The following is an 18,360-nucleotide window of genomic DNA, read 5'->3' as shown; positions in this document are numbered from 1 at the left end:
GAGGCTGGATGGCCATCTGTCAGGGGTACTTTGATTGTGCTTTTCCTGCATGGCAGGGGGTTGGACTAGATGGCCCAAGTAGTTTCTGTGATGTAATGAAAAATCAAAGTGTGTAGTCCATGCACTGCCTTGCCAGAGAAAGAAGATTCGTGCCATGCAGGTGAACAATAAAGAAGTGGTTTATTCTTCTCAAACCCAGAACAACATATGTACAATGTACTCAGTAGCACCAACTCGCATATCTCGTCATTTTATGAGAGATTTAAAATAGTCTTTCCTTTGTCCACGTGGATAAATTCCTTCCAACAGCTTATGAAGCAAGAGCACACTTCAAAATTCTGTCTCTCACTCTCTTACTCTCACTCTCACTCACCCTCTGCTTCTCTCTTCAAACTGTCTCTGCACCTGCTTAACCCAAGCCTGAATAAAATTGCAACAGTATCAAAAACTCCCAGGCTTAACAGTTCTCCAGACATGGTTCAACCAATCAACTTCATGCATCTTATTTTGCAGTTGACACACACACACACAACTGTTTTCTTACATATCATAGCAGTCTCTTCCAACTCTATGATTCTATGATTCTAGATAACAAAAAACAGTAAATATTGCAAAGGATCTCTTGAAGCAGACCAAATTGGAAAGGGTTCAGTGTTACCCAGTACATACCAGTGCAGATCAAAACCGCTCTTTGAGAAGACATAACTGTAATAGTGAGTAAATCAATATCTTTCTCCAAAATGGTGGTCTTTTTATCACATCATTTCATGTTTTAAATTGGTTTTTACTGTCATTGTACTGCATTTGTATTCATGCCTGATTGTATTGTGTCTTACTTATTTTAATATGCAGTTTTATCTGTTTTACTCTGTTTTATTGTTTTTGGGTTTTGCCCTGTGTTAGCCGCCCCAAGTCCTTACGGGGAGATGGAAGCGGGATAGAAAATAAAGTTATTATTATTCAATAGACTCCCAAAATTGTGTCTGTTAGAACAGATAAAATCCCAACTACAGACCTCATGGATTACGCAACTGACAAATTACATAACAAGTTGCGGGCTCCCTGTCTCCTGTGCCTTAAGTGACCAAGTAAAGAAGAGCGCCAGACAAAGAATTCTGGACATAGAAGCTCAAAAAGATACAGCTACTCTCAGTGGGGTTGCCAACCTAAAATGGCTGAGCCAATATAAATGTACCTTCCAAATTGCCAACTATCTAAAAATCCAAATGCCAAAACACTTTTGGGAGGTATTTACTCGAGCTAGATTTGATCAGCTTGATACAATGGTTAGATATGGGAGATTTAATAACATTCCTTATAATGAACGATTCTGTATCTGTGGAACATCTGAAATTGAGGATTTAGCACATTTAACTGTAAACTGTATCGGAAGGTAAGAGATCTGTTCCTTAGGCCATATATCAAACGGACAATGCATTGGGAATTGCACATCAGAACAACGTATATTATGTGCGGCCAAGATCCAAAAATAGTATATAAAACGGCTCTGTATTTGAACAAAACAATACGTTTGAGATCCACATATGTGGGGCTGATTGGAGTAAGTTGTAGGGGTGACAATGAAATATGATATATACATTCAGTTTTATCATATTTATTGTATTGTTACAAGTGTTTTATCTAATTTTTGTATAGAATGTAATCAGGTCTTTCCAAGCCTGGTTGTTTGGCTTGGTACTTTGATATGGCCTAAGGGCTAATCAATAAAATTATCTTCTTCTTCTTATTAATAATAATAATAATAAAGGTAAAGGTTTCCCCTGACGTTAAATCCAGTCGTGTCCGACTCTGGGGGTTGGTGCTCATCTCCATTTCTAAGCCGAAGAGCCAGCGTTGTCCGTAGACACCTCCAAGGTCATGTGGCCGGCATGACTGCATGGAGCGCTGTTACCTTCCCGCTGGAGCGGTACCTGTTGATCTATTCACATTTGCATGTTTTCAAACTGCTAGGTTGGCAGGAGCTGGAGCTAACAGCAGGTGCTCAAGCCGCTCCCGGGATTTGAACCTGGGACCTTTCGGTCTGCAAGTTCAGCAGCTCAGTGCTTTAACGCACTTCGCCACAGGGGCTCATTATTAATAATATCTGTAGAGAATGTACTAATGTTGTGCAGATTATAATTTAAAGAAGAAAGAAGAAGAAGAAAGGCTGGGAGAAAAGTTGACCAAAGAAAAAACAAGAAAATAGCACCAAAAGTACTGGATGTTGATGTTGGTGGGAAACTGTGGGATATATGCTAAGAGAACTCACAATATCCCCAGAAAGTGTAGAAACACAGTTGTAATTCTTCTGGGTTACAAGGGAACTATGATGTATTAGTGTGAGACTAGAAGCTATCTGTATGGAAGCACTTTATGTCATGTGTTAAGTAGCATCCATATGGAAATTCAACAGAGATCATGAAGCAGCAGTACTCTCTATTTTTTTTAAAAAAAAGAAAGGAAGAGCCTTCCTGCAAGCCAGTGGAAATTCACCTCTGCCAAGAGCTTATTGAAAAGCTGTCTTCAGCCAGGAGCTGGATAGTTTGAACAACTCTATTCCCTGTTCTGATTTGCACACTGGGCTCTTTGACGCAACAGAAAACGGCTCTCCCCCCACTTCCTTTTAAACCTGCCTGGACAATTTGAAGCCTGTGGATCCGCTCCTGCCCCCCACCTAACCCAGCATCAGAGGCAAGTTTATATGAGGATATTCTTGACCAGTTCATCCTGCTAAGCCATTCCACATCCCGCCTTTCCTGTTTTTTGTCAGGAAACTGGAAGGGAACATTGTGGATCTGTGTGGCTGAACTCCTGACCATTTGACAAGCAAGGGCTGATTTAGCAAGTAACCTGGTTTGGGAGACAGAGGCAAGTTAGCCACGCTCAGGCAATCGATCCACTGAGAGGTGGTCCTGAGTTGTGTGGATTAAGAAACAACACAACACAAAGGTCCAGTCATCTCAAAGGTGTCATATATGACAATAAATTGTCCTCGCTTTGAAAAAGTCTGCAACAAAGCAGCTACGAAGAAGAACGTGGCTAAACACTGGTGAGTGCATGCATGATACTTGCTTACAAGTGTATAAGTAACATATAAAATTGCTAATTCTGAAAGGTTTGCATTTGGAAAACATTATTTGTCATTTCCTTTTCAACTCTATGTGATTGTGCATACTTCATAAGAGGCAGAACAGCAGAAACTTAATTGACATGACTTGCTTTCTAGGTCCTTTAAGATGATTCAAGCAGCAATATTGGTTTTAATGGGACACTAAACTAGACCTTACTTACTAGGAGATGTATTAGATACTGGAAAGAAAGGATGTGCTTTATTTACAGTTTGTCTGCATCTATCTTCTTTTATCAACTGAGAATTGGAATATTCTGCATTTCAGTTTTAAGGATCTTATCACATTAGGAAATACTCTGTTTCTGAGAGTATTTGAGAATGGTTTCGAACGGGTTCCATCACATGACGTTTGTCCCATCCCGTCAGTATTCCATCAAAATCCGTCTGCAAAGCGTTGTAGAAACTTATAAAATGCAGATTCTATAATTCTAATAGTGTTTTTTGAAATACTACAGATTTTTCAGTTGCTGAAACTCTGTTATTGTGTGCAATAGGAAAAGCTGTATGCATCCCATCAGCAGTGATATGACTTGTCATCTGTGGACAGAGTTTCATGACTACAGACTTTTCACGTCTGCCACTTCTGTTTTGGACATCCATTTAGAGCAACTTCAATTCTGGTGGTCTTTGCTTCTTCCAGGGTGCTAACGTTTGTCCGCCTATTTTCCCAAGAGATTTGCAAGATTCTTTGAAGGCAATGCTGGTGAAATCGTTGCAGAAGTTGAGACTGGTGTTTGTAGATGGTCCATGTTTTGCAGGCGTACAACAGAGTTTGGAGGACAATAACTTTATAAACAAGCATCTTAGTATCCCTACGCATGTCCTGATCCTCAAACATTGTGGAGTGATGGCTGTCTAGGTAGTGGAAATAGCTAACATTTGCTAGCATTACACTATGAAGCTTTATTTCAGGCATTGCAGAGGGATTAGTCGGTGCCTTCTGGTAGAGCACTTTGGTTTTCTTGATGTTCAGTGAGAAGCCAAGCTTAAAGGTGAGCACAGACTACATTATCATCAGCATACTGGAATTGTATAACATAATTTTGTGACCTTACCTTTGGCTTTCGGCCTACTGAGCTTAAAGAGCTTTCCATCTGTCCAGCAGGTGATTTCCACACCAGTGGGAAGCTTCCATCCGCAAGGTGCATAATCATTGCTATGAAGATGGAAAATAAGGTTAGGAGAATAAAGCATCCCAGTTTGACACCTGATCCCACCTTAAATGGGTCACTTTGGGAGCCATTGCTGTCCAAGACTGTTGCTATCATGTCATCATGGAGAAGCCACAGAATGTTCACAAATTTATCAGGGCATTCAATTTTTAAGAGGATGGTCCAGAGAGCATTACAATTCACTTTGTTGCAGGGTCAATTAATGCCATGTACAGAGGTTGATTTTGTTCCCTGCATTTTTCTTGGAGCTGTCATGCAGTGAAAATCATATCCACTGTTCCTCTGGAGGGGTGGAAGTTATTGTGGGGTTCTGGAAGGATGTCTTCTAAAATAGGTACAAAGTAGTTTGTGAAGATTATTGCAAGGATTTTCCTGGTTGAGGTTGATAATTTCCATAGTTTGTTCTTTCACACTTTTTGGGAAAGGTGATGCTAATTGAAGTCTGCTGGGATCTTCTTGGTAACCTGCATTTTTTTCAATAAGCTTATGAAGTTAACTGATAATAAACTATCTTCAGAATGCAAAAGATGGAGGACATTCTTTATGAATTCTCTTTTACTGCCACCTGATGGCAACTTGCAATACAGCAATCCAGAATCTCTTTAAATCAATAAATGTTTTACATTGGTTAAAGATATACAGTAGAGTCTTGCTTATCCAACCTTCGCTCATTCAACCTTCTGTATTATCCAACGCTATCTGTTTTCTGCCAGGATCCAAAGCTATTTCTCTAGGCAGGCAAGGATCACAGATTTTTTACAATCTTCACAGGACTGAATTTTTTATGGATTTAACTTCCGACAATGTTGTTACTGTGAGCTCATTTTATGCAATTCTATCTTTATTTGTAGTCAATTTTTTATTAGTCAATGTTTTTGTAGTCAATGTTTTCAATACATAGCGATGTTTTGGTACTAAATTCATAAATACAGTAATTACTGTTTATTATTTACAGTATTTATATTCCGCCCTTCTCACCTTGAAGGGGACTCAGGGCGGATCACATTGTACACATTTAGGGCAAACATTCAATGCCATATAAACATAGAACTGAGACAGAGACAGACGCAGAGGCAACTTAAACCTTCTCCAGTTTCCAGCTTCTTGAAGGTATACTTGATTCCAGCCACAGGAGGAGCAGCTGCTTCATCATCCACTGCGACGGCAACTTCCTCATTCCAACGGTGGCTGGATGATTTTTTAAAATTGGTTTTTATTAAAGCAAAACAGTACAATAAAATCATAGGTAAAGGGGACGGAAAAAATACTGTAGTGGGGAAGGGGAAAAAAAGTGGCTGGATGATTTTTATGGTGTCGTAAATTAGCCTCCCCACATATAAGTGGTACCTACATTTCTTACTTGATAGATGCAACTATCTTTCAGGTCACTTAGGTCAACAACAAGCAGGGGCTATTTTTTATTTTAATTGTTGGGTGCTCACCCCAACACGGGCTGGCCTTGAACTCATGACCTCTTGGTCAGAGTGATTTATTGCAACTGGCTGCTAACCAGCCTGCGCCACAACCCAGCCCTACATTACTACATAACGTTACCATGTATTGAACTGTAGATTTGTTTTAAAACATGATGTTTTGGTGCTTAATTTGTAAAATCATAAGATAGTTTGACGTTGACTAGGCTTTTCCTTGATCCCTCCTTATTATCTAACATTTTCTCTTATCCAACGTTCTGCCAGCCAGCTTATGTTGGATAAGCGAGACTCTACTGTATATGGCTGCTTTTTGACTCATCAGGACAGAATTGAGAACTTGAGAAGTAATAAAGCAGCAGGTTTGTAGTACCATATTCAGCGGTCCTCATTGTTTCTCTGCTGATCTCTAGTGCAGGTCGAAGTTTTAAAAAGTTGAGAGTGGTAGGGAAAAAGGGACGTGACTGGAGAGAACCTCTAGAGAATTTACAGAAGCTGCTTTGAACCAATTTGCAGCAACAGGAATCAACAGCACACAACATAAAAAAAATCTGAATATTTTCATTTAGCAAGATGGAGCTCTCCCCAAGATTCTTCCTTTCACCCTGAGACCAGGGGAAATCTAGGAAACCTAGTTTGGACTTGCCATCCAGGAACATTTGGAGGATTGTATATTTATCTTCGTTGTCTATAGAATCATTTAACAACATGGGTGAACATATCATAAATCGCAACTAATCTTCAGCAGATATCTACTCATACATGCATTGGGTTGGATGACTTTCAGGATAAATATGCTTCCCAAGTTTTTTTTTCTCTCTCTCTGACACCCTCTGAACTCTCACCTGCTTGCAATTACAGTATAAATTAACACATTCCTTAGAGAGAATAGGATCCCATTATAACGTCTACTTAACAATAACCTGGCCAGGCTAGACCTGTCCAGCAGGTTACTGAGATTTAATCAACACACTCTTTGGCCAGAATCACAAGGCTGGAAGGGACTTCCAGCAGACCATCCAGATACAACACCCAAATTATCAGATTCCCTTCTGGGTCTCAAAGTCCTTCACATCCCCAAGGACTCTTGAGACCTGGAAGCTGTAGGATACAAAAAAACCAAAAACCAATCCCTGCATTAAGCCTTTCTAATGCAAAATGTTTTAGAACCGGGCTCTTCGCTGCCAAGTTCCCATACCAAGTGTATTTCCTTTCACCTTGGCAGCTTGCCATATCGCAGCGGCCTCAAGCACATAGGAATATTTATAAGGACAGGGAGAATTGTATATTTTGGAGATGGTTAGCTTCACGTAGGAAAGTGCCTTCGAATTTGTAATGGCAACAGAGGAAAATATTTTAATCTGGAAAAACACTTTGAGAACGGAGTGGTAGATTTATAATTTAGACATCACAGGAGTTTAAATAGCCAAGCAGAATTCTTGTTACAAAAACCCACACTGCCAAAACCCCATGTAACAATAAATACTTTTTAAAAGGCAACACATATATTAGTCTTCAAGATGCTGCAGGAGTCTGTTTTTGTCATTTCGGATAGTCATACTCAATAAGATAACTACAGATAGCTCTCATCCAACAAGACTCCATTTTTGAGTCAAGATTATGAAGTATATATTGACATTATGAGATGTTATAGATCGAAGCCTAGCACAGTACGAATATAGTGACGCTGCAGTGTTTAAATCATATTTCTGTTTATCTATAGATACCAGTTCCTTGATACCACATTTTTGTTACAGTCTGACATGACTAATATATGACTCCCAAGGTGGTAGTAGTAATAACAGTTAGAGAAGGGGAGATAAAACTGGAACAAACTAGCTGCACTTTAGAGGGGGTGAATGTAGGGCTGAAATTTGTCTGTCACGTAACACTGCTACCTAGAGCAATTTCATTCCAGTATATTCTTGGATATTAGAAACACATTCAAGTTCCCATATTAATCTGTATAACTGTATTTCTTGATTCCTACTGAAAATCCAAATATATACACTAAGGCTGTTGATCCACAAAATTGATATACAGTAGAGTCTCACTCATCCAACATAAACGGGCCGGCAGGATAAGCGAATATGTTGGATAATAAGGAGGCATTAAGGAAAAACCTATTAAACATCAAATTAGATTATGATTTTACAAATTAAGCACCAAAACATCATGCTATACAACAAATTTGACAGAAAAAGTAGTTCAATACTCAATAATGCTATGTAGTAATTACTGTATTTATGAATTTAGCACCAAAATATCACAATGTATTGAAAACATTGACTACAAAAATGCGTTGGATAATCCAGAACGTTGGATAAGTGAGACTCTACTGTATATGCAGTTTCCATATATCGCTATGTACACACCATTTTGGCATGAGCTCTGAGAATTACCTGGGAAGGAATCCCACTGGAGCATTGCAGCACACCAAAATACTTGGGAGTTACCCTGGACCGTGCTCTGACTTACAAGAAGCACTGGCTGACTACCAACCAAAAAGTGGGCGCTAGAAATAACTTTGTACGAAAGCTGACTGGCACAACCTGGGGATCACAACCAGACACAGTGAAGACATTTGCCCTTGCTCTTCGTTACTCTGCTGCTGAATATGGAATACATCTCACCATGTTAAAACAGTGGATGTGGCTCTTAACAAGACAAGTTGCATTATTCCCCCACCACTGGAGAAATTATACTGTTTAGCCAGCATTGCACCACTTGACATCCGTCGGGAAGTAGCAGCCAGCAATGAAAGGACCAAGTCATTGACATCTCCAGCCCACCCCCTTTTTGGGTATCAGTCAGCACGTCAACACCTTAATCAAGAAATAGTTTTCTAAGATCTACAGAGATTCTTGCAGGAACACCTCAGCAAGCGAGAATCCAAAAGTAGCAGGCTAAAACTCGGAATCTCAATCAGTGGCTGACGCCGGATGAGAGACTCCCTCCTGGGCACCCAGAAGACTGGGCAACTTGGAAGGCGCTGAACAGGCTGCTCTCTGGCACCACGAGATGCAGTGTCAACCTTAAAAAATGGGGTTACAAAGTGAAGTCCGCAGCATGCGAGTGTGAAGAAGCGCAAACCAAAGACCACCTATTACAATGCAGCCTGAGCCCTGCCACATGCACAATGGAGGACCTTCTTATAGCAACACCAGAGGCACTCCAAGTGGACAGCTACTGGTCAAAGGACATTTAGCATAATGCCAAGTTTTAAAAACTTTGCTTGTGTTTTCAAATACATTACAACTTGTACCCTCGGTTCGCTTCTGACACAATAAATAAATAAACCGTTTTGGCTGTTTCTCCTGGTAAAAGCTTTTGGATCTACCAGTTACCCTAATGTAGAAGACCTCAAACTTTTACTTGGTTTTCTTTAAACACCTGCAATGAATACTGGAGCAGAGTCTCCCCATCCTATGCTTCCGCGTTTAGAACAATTTTGTCTTATGCAACAGATAATGGAGCCTTGATAAAGTTACAGCCCAATTTCCTTAATGGAAACTGAATTAAATTAGCAGCACAAAACACGAAAGCGTGCTGGAAAAGTCTTCAGTTGTGATCTCATGTCTGGGAAAGGAAACCTGATACATTATGCTGAATGTAAATCTAGCATGCCGGGTTCATGCAAGCTCAATGAAAAAGTCATTTCATTCAGAAAGCACAATATGAAATACTGCAAGAAGAAGAAGGGGGAAACGGAGGGTGGTGGGTGGAAATCCTGGATGTTACCTAAAAGAAGGGAATGATGTAATGGTTGGTGGGAGGAGGCAAAGAGTCCCTTAACAGGCACAGAGTTTCCCCTGTCTTTGGACCCTGGAAGAAAGTGAAGTGAAAAGCAGCTGGAAATGTCCTTTGCAGAAAAATTCCACAAAGAAAAGTAAGATAAATACCTCTTTCCAGTAAGTTCTGAACTTTCTTGATTGCTAACATGTATTCATTGGACAAATCTAGAATGTGTGTGCATTTGTCTTTGCTCCAATTCATATTCACCTCTCCTTTCTCTGCTCCTTTTCCTCTCTCTCTCTCTCTCACTATGTTTACACTGTACGGTCCTCGGGACAGAGACCCACCTTTTCCTGTCTCTGTAAAGCGTTACATACATGGATAATACTCTAAAAGTAAAATAATAATATAGAGCACTATATTTTTTTATTTAACTGAGGAGGGGGAGAAAAACCATATTGTAAAACAAACATTCAATATTAACTTATATCATTTGAAGTAAGCCTGTTGATTTTGATGTACCTTACTTTCAAATACATGATTACAGGATTGGGATACAGATTTTTGAGATAGATAGATAGACATACACAGAATGGAACGAATTGTCTAACAGTGGTTCTCAACTTTCTTAATGCCGTGACCCTTTAATACAGTTCCTCATGTTGTGGTGACCCCCAACCATAACATTATTTCTGTTGCTACTTCATAACTGTAATTTTGCTGCTGTTATGAATTGCAATATAAATATCTGATATGCAGAATGTGTTTTCATTCACTGGACCAAATTTTGCACCAATATCCAATGCACCCAAATTTAAATCCTGGTGAGGTTGGGGGGCATTGACCTTGAGTTTTGAAGTTGTAGTTCACCTGGAGAGCACAATGGACTCCAAACAATGATGGATCTGGACCAAACTTGGCATGAATACTCAATATGCCCAAATTTGAACAATGGGGCAGGGGAGACTTTGACATTTGGGAGTTGTAGTTGTTGGGATTTATAGTTCACCTACAATCAAAGAGTCCCTTGAACCCCACCAATGATAGAATTGGGCCAAACTTCCCACACAGAACCCCCATGACCAACATAAAATACTGGAGAGATTTGGGTTCCTAAGACCATCAGAAATATGTGTTTTATGATGGTCTTTGACGACCCCTCTGAAACCCCCTTGTAACCCCCACAGGGGTCCCGAACCCCACGTTGAGAAACACTGGTCTAGAACAATTTTTTTCAAAATTTATTTCCATTGGAAGAATTCTTGAGAGCAGAATATTGCAAGCAAAAGCTGCTGTAACACCGGAAATGTTCTGTTATATTTTGGCAAATGTTAGTTTTAAAATATTTGTGTCCTACACTTTTTCCCAAGTAGTTTAAGTAACTTGCATCATGTAACCCCATATTCATTTTATCCTTGCATGACATATGAGAAGAAGATACACAAGAAAATGTAATAGATCCAGGATCGCCCTGTGCGTTCTGTGATTGAGAAGGGAATTAAATATTGATTCCAACAGTGTAGCTATTATATGTACTTAATAAATACAAAACCTGCCATATATATCTCATTTAACAACCTCATGCATACAGTAGAGAAATAAGTTTTCCCTTGAGATAAATGTCCCCTCCCTTTCCAACTGAAGCTACCCTGCTTGACCAGAGTTTGGAAACATTACCTTTCAATCATTTCTCCTCACCGCACTCCAAAATCATGTTGGTCGGGGGATTCTAGGATGTGTAGTCCTAAAAGTTATGTTTCTAAGGTCAAACCTTTGCTCCAGTGGCTTTTTAGGACTACGAGTGCATGCTATTATTTTAAAGACAAAATAAAATCATGATCTTTAGTGTGCAAGACCTGAACAAGTCAGTTGATGATCTTGAAAGTGTCTCATTCTATAAATGCAAGTCCTCTTGATGGCAAATAACAACAAATGAGTCACAGGCAAAGACATCAGCCAAGAGACTGCCAAAGGACAGTGCTACAGTATGGCTTTGTAAAAACAAACACAAAGGAAAATGTGAGTTTTACAAAATCCATCCATTAGAGTTCTTCTATAAGGTACAATCTCGACCATTTCTGGTCTAACCTGATTGATACAAATCTAAGCAAATTGACTACCGTGCTCTTCAAACATTTACATTGAATCGGTAAAATTCCAAGTATTTGCCCCTCCAGTGTCCTTTGGCTTAGATTTCCACCTTTAAAACAAACAGGAAAGACAGGATTCTCCGAGATAAGAATGAGGAACCTACTCTATATTATCCTCTACCTAAATGTTATCTGAAAAATCTTTTGACCACAGCAGCTAAGGTAATAGGGTTTCTGGGTTGTTGTGCATTTTCCAGGCTGTATGGCCATACAGCCCGGAAAAAGCACAACAACCCAGTGATTCCAACCATGAAAGCCTTCGACAACAGTAATAAGGTCTGCTAAGGGGAAAGGTGCAATTTGAGAGCAAGCTTGTAGCACGTTGTTTTAAGATTGTCCAAAGTCACTGTGATGTGTCCATATCATCTTGTCAAGTCATGAAGCATTTTCAGACAGAAGTTACCTTATACTGACAACTAAAAGGTCCCGAGCAGCTGTTCTATCTTTCCCCCACTAATGCATTTTCTATGGTAAAGAAGAAGGCAGAAGGAGCAATGGGAATACAAAAGAGGAGTACAAGTATGGGATTACACAGTGTCATCATCATCAACATTGGCTTTTACCTATGGCAGAGTAGGATTGACTTCCAGGGTAGGGTCTTGGCAGTATAATCCCCATAGGCAGGACAATAGCTTCATTAAAGCCTCACTGAATCAATTGTTGGATCAACAGGTAATGTAAATGTGTATAATGTCCAGAAAGGAATTAGTTTATTGTCATCAATACTTGGCCCACAAGTCATTCACATACAAAACAAATGAGTACAATTCAAAAGTATAATATGGAATAAATACCATATAAATCTAGGATACTTTCTTTAAAATTCAATAGGTTTAACCCATTTAAATGGAAACGAAAATATAATTAGATAAGAACATTCCTAGAACAATCAACAGTAATATTGACTGAAAGTCAGGCCCACATTTTCATTGCTGCCAGCGCAAAAAGAGAAACATACGTTCCTTCTACACTGTCCTTATCCCAAGATCTGATCCCAGCTTATCTGCTTTGAATTGGATTATATGTGTCTCCACTGCCATATAATATGAGATAAGCAGATAATCAGGGATCAAATCCTGGGATATAAGGACAGCGAAGAAGGGGCCTTCCACACAGCCATATAACCCAGAATATCAAGGCAGGAAATCCCACAATATCTGCTTTGAACTGGGTTATCTCAATCCACACTGCCATATATATTGCAGTTCAAAGCAGATAATGTAGGATTTTATTCTGCTGTAAGGAAGCGGCTTTACGGCCTTTCCAGACAGGCCCTATATCCCAGGATCTGATCCCAGGTTTTCAATTTATCCTAGATTATCTGACAGTGAAGACTCATATAATCAAGTGTAAAGCAGAAAGCCTGGGATCAGATCCTGGGATACAAGGTCTGGAAGGCCCCCTAGTAAGCTAGGAAATCTTTTCTGGAACACTGTTAGAATTTATGCAAAACCAAATAGGTCCTCAAAATTAGCTCTTGGTTCTCCATATGAAGAACACACACAAAAGACTAAAATCTTCCACTACAAATAAACAAATGAAGAGTCAAAGGTGTATTAGAATGTTTGCCATGAATCGTACCATTGTTCAGTCAGATAACCATTGATGGTCCATTGAACACCATCACCTTTGTTTTAGAATGGTTAATGCTTAACTTTTCTTTAGATCAACAATGCTGAGCTTAGTGAACAACCTTCTCAGACCTATGCAAGTTAGTAAAATTAAGACCATGTGAGGGTAACCTGTCTGCGACATCTGTAACTCCATTGATCACTAGCATTGATTTGTCTTATCTGGCTGGTTAGGCAGATGTCTCCTTGTTTCTTTATTATTCCATGTGTGTCCCTCCCAGAGCTGTGTTGTCAGTGGAAGAGGAAGGCCATCCCATATAGAAGGAGTGCACCATTCTTCAGTCAAGGTTAAAACCCCAAACAAGCTCAAGATCTATTTGTAGGAGAACATAGGTATATAATGTAATCTATTCATTCAATGTAATCTATTCATTCTATTCAATCCATCTGTCGGGGGTGCTTTGAATGCGATTTCCTGCTTCTTAGCAGGGGATTGGACTGGATGGCCCATGAGATCTCTTCCAACCCTATGATTCTATTTTTCTAATGGGTCTACTGTTATATCATGTACTCTCTGTTGTTCCAACAAGTCTACTCTGCCTCTACTACAGTTGAGATTACAGTGGAATTTAGTTGACTGAATTGTACAGTTTAATAGAACCCTTGCAGACCTATCTCATAAGCCAAAAAGAAAAACAGCCACAGAATAAATGAGATCCACAAGAAAGTCTAAAAATGTAAGCATTATTACTGCTATATAGAGAATAGGCTTTCCCAATTCATTCATGGCAGCAATCGTGAGATCCAACAGTCTGAGCACAACTGGTAAGAACTAGTCAGAAGTTCAGAATGAGGAGACGGTAAATTTCCACTGCTAAACTTGTTTAAATATTTAACGTTTTCTGTGCTACAGATACAATGTGTTTGTTTTATCCACCCCTCACCAATAACTTTCCTTAAGTCACTTTGACTACTGAGTAAACCTGGTTTGGCTTGATATCACTCAAGGCATGGACAGCTTGCAAGAAAAGGTGCATTCTTAATAGACAAATGTTATTGTTATTTCTTGCTTTTACTATTAATACTTGTCACCGCAATGGGAACTGGTGTTATGTTCTGACAATATTAGATTTCCTAGCTGCGAAACCTTGGATTCCAAAATTATTTTAGCTTCTGACACAGTGGCCTCATGCAATCCGTGACCACATTACAACACTGAGGAGACAATTTCAATAGCATCCATAGTCCTACATTCTCGCCTTTGCCCCTATCATCAGAATGTGAATCAAATCAGAGACTCATAATGGGTTACTATAAAATCCAAACCAGAAAATATCTGGAGCTGAGACAGGACAAAGTCTTCTAAGAAACGATAGCTTGCCTTGATAAGTAATTGACAGTTGATGTTTGAAGCTCTGTAACCAAAGGTCTTAAATGCTGCAATTGCCTTCAGTTATAAATGGAAGTATTCGCCTAAATCAGTGAGATGTAATTTCTGTTAGCACAACTGTTCCTTTCACTGGTATAGAGCTTGTATCGTAGCAGTCAAAGGCATAACTGTGCAGAATAGAAATGTAACAGACATAGCTGTATTTTATGCTCCACGCTGACCCCGTTCTTAATGAATAGGTATCTGTCAGAAGCTACTTTGCACTGAGGAGACTGATGGCATAGGCATTTGGCAAATATGTAAGAATGAAAAGGTGTTAAGCTGTTGGCACGTCTACTGGAAGAACAGGGATGTAGGTCTCAAGGAAAGGTTTATCTTGTAGTTAAAGCGTCCAATCCATTTTAAGCGCAGACCTTGGCGGAAAACCATACAATGTTTGCATAGAAACTGAATGGTTAAAGGAGCAGAAAAGGTTAAGAAATGTAAACATCTGATCTTCAAATGAAAAGTCGGCACTATGATTTTTTAAAATTGTGTCAGAAGCAACTTGAGAACATCCTTGCACTACAAATGTGATATGTGTAGTGTGCATAGGATTTGTTTTAAAAAAGCAATACTTTTGGGTTGGAAAGATTAGCCGTTTACAGGGAAACGTTGCCCAGGGGACGCCCGACTGGATTTACTCAGTGTTTGGGGAGGCTCCTTCTGTGTCCCCTCATGTATGGAGGAGGAGTTGTTTAAAGCTACGAATAATGCGGTCGCTGTTGCCTGCTTTTGGTCTAAAACTATTTAGCTGTTTGTGACTCCTCTATTTCATCACTTTTAAACTTATTTATTATGCAGTGCCTTTCACACGAAATAAAATAATAGGAATTTGTTCATGTTTTTTCAATTAGTTCACACAAACATTCTCCATCCATCTCACACTGTCAAATTTTAAAACACAATACCACCCCTGTGTCTAAAAGTTTACCCATGCCTGTAATATATACTTTATATATAATATATTATATAATATATAAACATTCCTTGAGACTCCACGAGAAACTTTTCCTTCAAAAAGGGCTCAGTGGCTCAAAAAGTTTATAAACCCCTACTCTACATTTTTCTGGATCTCATAGCTTCCATATTATTGAGGAACCAAATCTGCCTCATGTTTTAGTCTAATTTTTAAAATATGCTGAAACTCGTTGAGGATGGGACTCAAGACCTTGGATAACTCCTTAAAAGTTTGGACTGAAACCGGAGTAGATTCATCATCTCACTGACATGGAATCTACTAGCCACTACTGCCTGAAGACAGCTATGAAACAGCACACATTGCCACGTTATACATTCACACATGACAGATTTAATAGCTTTTACAAATCCAACATTCATATATTGTAATTGCTCCAAATGCTCAGAAATTTATTCTTTTTAAATAAATTTATTCACCTATGATATGAAAGTAATTTTGTTTTGTTTTTCAGCATCTGTTCCATTGATGTCAACTAACAAGACTGAAATTGGGTCAGTACACATTATTTGGATAAAACAACCGTTCTTCTGCTTTTCTTTGGATCCTTCCAAGTAGGCATGTAAGCCATTTCTGTTGACTAAATGCACATCAGGAGGGAAAACATTGGAAAGATCAGATGGGCATTATATGAGCTTGGCTGCTGCAAACTTGAGACCTGTACAAGAATGTGGGTGCTACCAACTGCTTAATAGACAATGGTTCGGCGAGGGCTGGTGGCATGGCTCCCTCGGATGGTGCTTTTGCTGGTGGTTCTCTGCTGCATGGTATCTGTACTGTATATGTTGGCCTGCACACCAAGAGGTGAGAACCAGCAGCTCAGCTTCCCTAGAGTCAACAGCCCTACAGGAAAAGAAGAATATCAGGCTATCCTACAAGAAAGGGAAGAGCATCACTGGGATTACATCAACAGTCTGAAGAGGCAAATTGCTGAACTGAAGGATGAGCTCCAACAGAGGAGTGAGCAGTTGAAGAACATACAAGGGCACAACACTGACTCTATGGGAGTGGTGGGAATAGACCAAGGGAATGCCGAGAAGCCCCAGAAAGCTCTCTTGCAGTACTTTCATTCCCAAATGGACAGAGCGGAGATACACACTGGCGTGAAGCTCCCAAATGAGTATGCCGCAATACCCTTTGAGAGCTTCACCCTGCAGAAAGTGTATCAGCTGGAGATGGGCCTTACTCGTCACCCGGAGGAGAAGCCAGCGCGGAAGGACAAGCGGGATGAATTGACAGAAGCTATTGAACTGGGTCTGGAGACTTTAAACAGTCCGGCAAGTAGTAGCGGCCCAAACCATCGGACATATTCATCCTCTGATTTCATAGAAGGTATGCATTTTTATAGTCATTTTGGAATGAGTGAGACCGGTGTCCATTAGAATGCCCCATGTTTGGACCAATTGACTGAATTCTTTTTCTCCCTCAGAACACTGATGCCTACTACCAGACAGGCTCCTCCTTCTCTCTCTGGTATATTCTCTAGCAAAATATAGACTCAAAATAATCAATTAATTACTGAGTGATAAATTGCAACCATAATATAGAACACTTCTTAAGCTGTGGATCCCAATCCCAGATGAGATCCTCTTAATTCAGTGTTGGGGTTGTGAAAGAATTTGGTAAACTGAATTTTTTACAACAACAATTTATTGATTAGCCAGTTGGCCTTATCAAGAACAGACAATACAAACACAACATACAACATACAACGTACATCTACAACATACAACGTACATCTAGTTCACTTAAAATAAAATACAGATATACAGGTATTTGCCTGCTTGGTGCCAAGTAGCTTAACTATTGATCTATGCATCAACTATCCTCGTCTCCCATACACTGCACCCCAATCTGATCTATGTACTCCGATCTCCTTTTAGCACCTTTAAACAAATACAGGGCCACTTTTGTTGACAGAGTGGGGTTATAACAGTTTAAAAACTGTTTCTATTTAATTCTGTTTTAATGTTTGCATATTTGTATATTTTAAATTGTATGCTAACCTCTGTTGTTTGCGGTATTTGTTCCATTTGTTTCATTTGTGTATCTGTTTCATACCATCCATTCGGAAGGCACGGAAGGAAAGACCCAATTTTTGGATGAAACAAAAAATGACACAAAAGAGAAAGTTGCATAGTTTCCGTTTCTTTGTTTGGTTTTTGTCAGTGTTGCTTTCCTCACGTTTGCATCAGAGGAGGAGGAGAAGGTGGTAGCGGTGGTGTTTGGGCCAATCAAAGCTCAATAAAACAGTGGTCACCAAGATATAGGTCTCCTCCTCTGCCTCCTTTGTATATCGAGAGGGAGACCTCTCAGAATCAGTGCTGCCTTAAGCCCAGTCTTTAAGCTGAGTTCTCCTGTGCATATCGAGAAGGAGACCTCTCAAAATAAGTGCTTCCTTAACCCCAGACTTTAAGCTCAATTCTCCTGTGCATATTGAGAGGGAGATGCTAGAGGGCCGGGCCAGCTGGTAGAAGAAGGGAATGCTTTTAAAGGGAATTTTATTTATAAAAAGGGGAAAAATCGCTAAAAATCTTGGGAAGACCCAAATGTTTTAAAAGTTGGTGGACTAAAAAAGGTTGAGATGCCCTCAGTGAGTGGTGATTTTCACCCCTCTAGCCCTAAAACTGAACAGGGGGCGAGCCTCGGAAGCCCCCCATTGCCACTAATGGTCCAACAATTTTCTGACAAGAGACAAAAATCTCATTTGGATAGGCGGCCAATTTTTGGAAGCAGAAACAAAAATGAAAATGAGCCAAAATTA

The 18,360-nt window shown here is 39.6% G+C and overlaps 1 protein-coding gene across 7 annotated transcripts in view; it reads left to right on the top strand.

Annotated features, from left to right (window-relative positions):
* csgalnact1 (chondroitin sulfate N-acetylgalactosaminyltransferase 1) overlaps nucleotides 1-18,360 on the top strand; it is a 31,700-nt gene continuing 13,340 nt past the window's right edge. The window contains exons 1-3 of one of the 7 annotated variants that reach the window (XM_062984231.1): nucleotides 1-713; nucleotides 13,470-13,581; nucleotides 16,051-16,928. In XM_062984231.1, coding sequence (XP_062840301.1) covers nucleotides 16,295-16,928 — 634 coding nt within the window. In that variant the 5' untranslated portion in view covers nucleotides 1-713; nucleotides 13,470-13,581; nucleotides 16,051-16,294. Of the gene's footprint in view, nucleotides 714-2,456; nucleotides 3,050-9,437; nucleotides 9,644-13,469; nucleotides 13,582-16,050; nucleotides 16,929-18,360 lie in introns of those variants that run through there. The other 6 variants (XM_062984233.1, XM_062984234.1, XM_062984235.1 and 3 more) reach the window with 6 other exon arrangements.

Source organism: Anolis carolinensis, chromosome 6 (assembly GCF_035594765.1).
Source record: "Anolis carolinensis isolate JA03-04 chromosome 6, rAnoCar3.1.pri, whole genome shotgun sequence".
In the NCBI taxonomy this organism is placed as follows: Eukaryota; Metazoa; Chordata; class Lepidosauria; order Squamata; family Dactyloidae; genus Anolis; species Anolis carolinensis.
The sequence above is the reverse complement of the archived record's forward strand: the minus strand, read 5'-3'. Positions and strand labels throughout refer to the sequence as shown.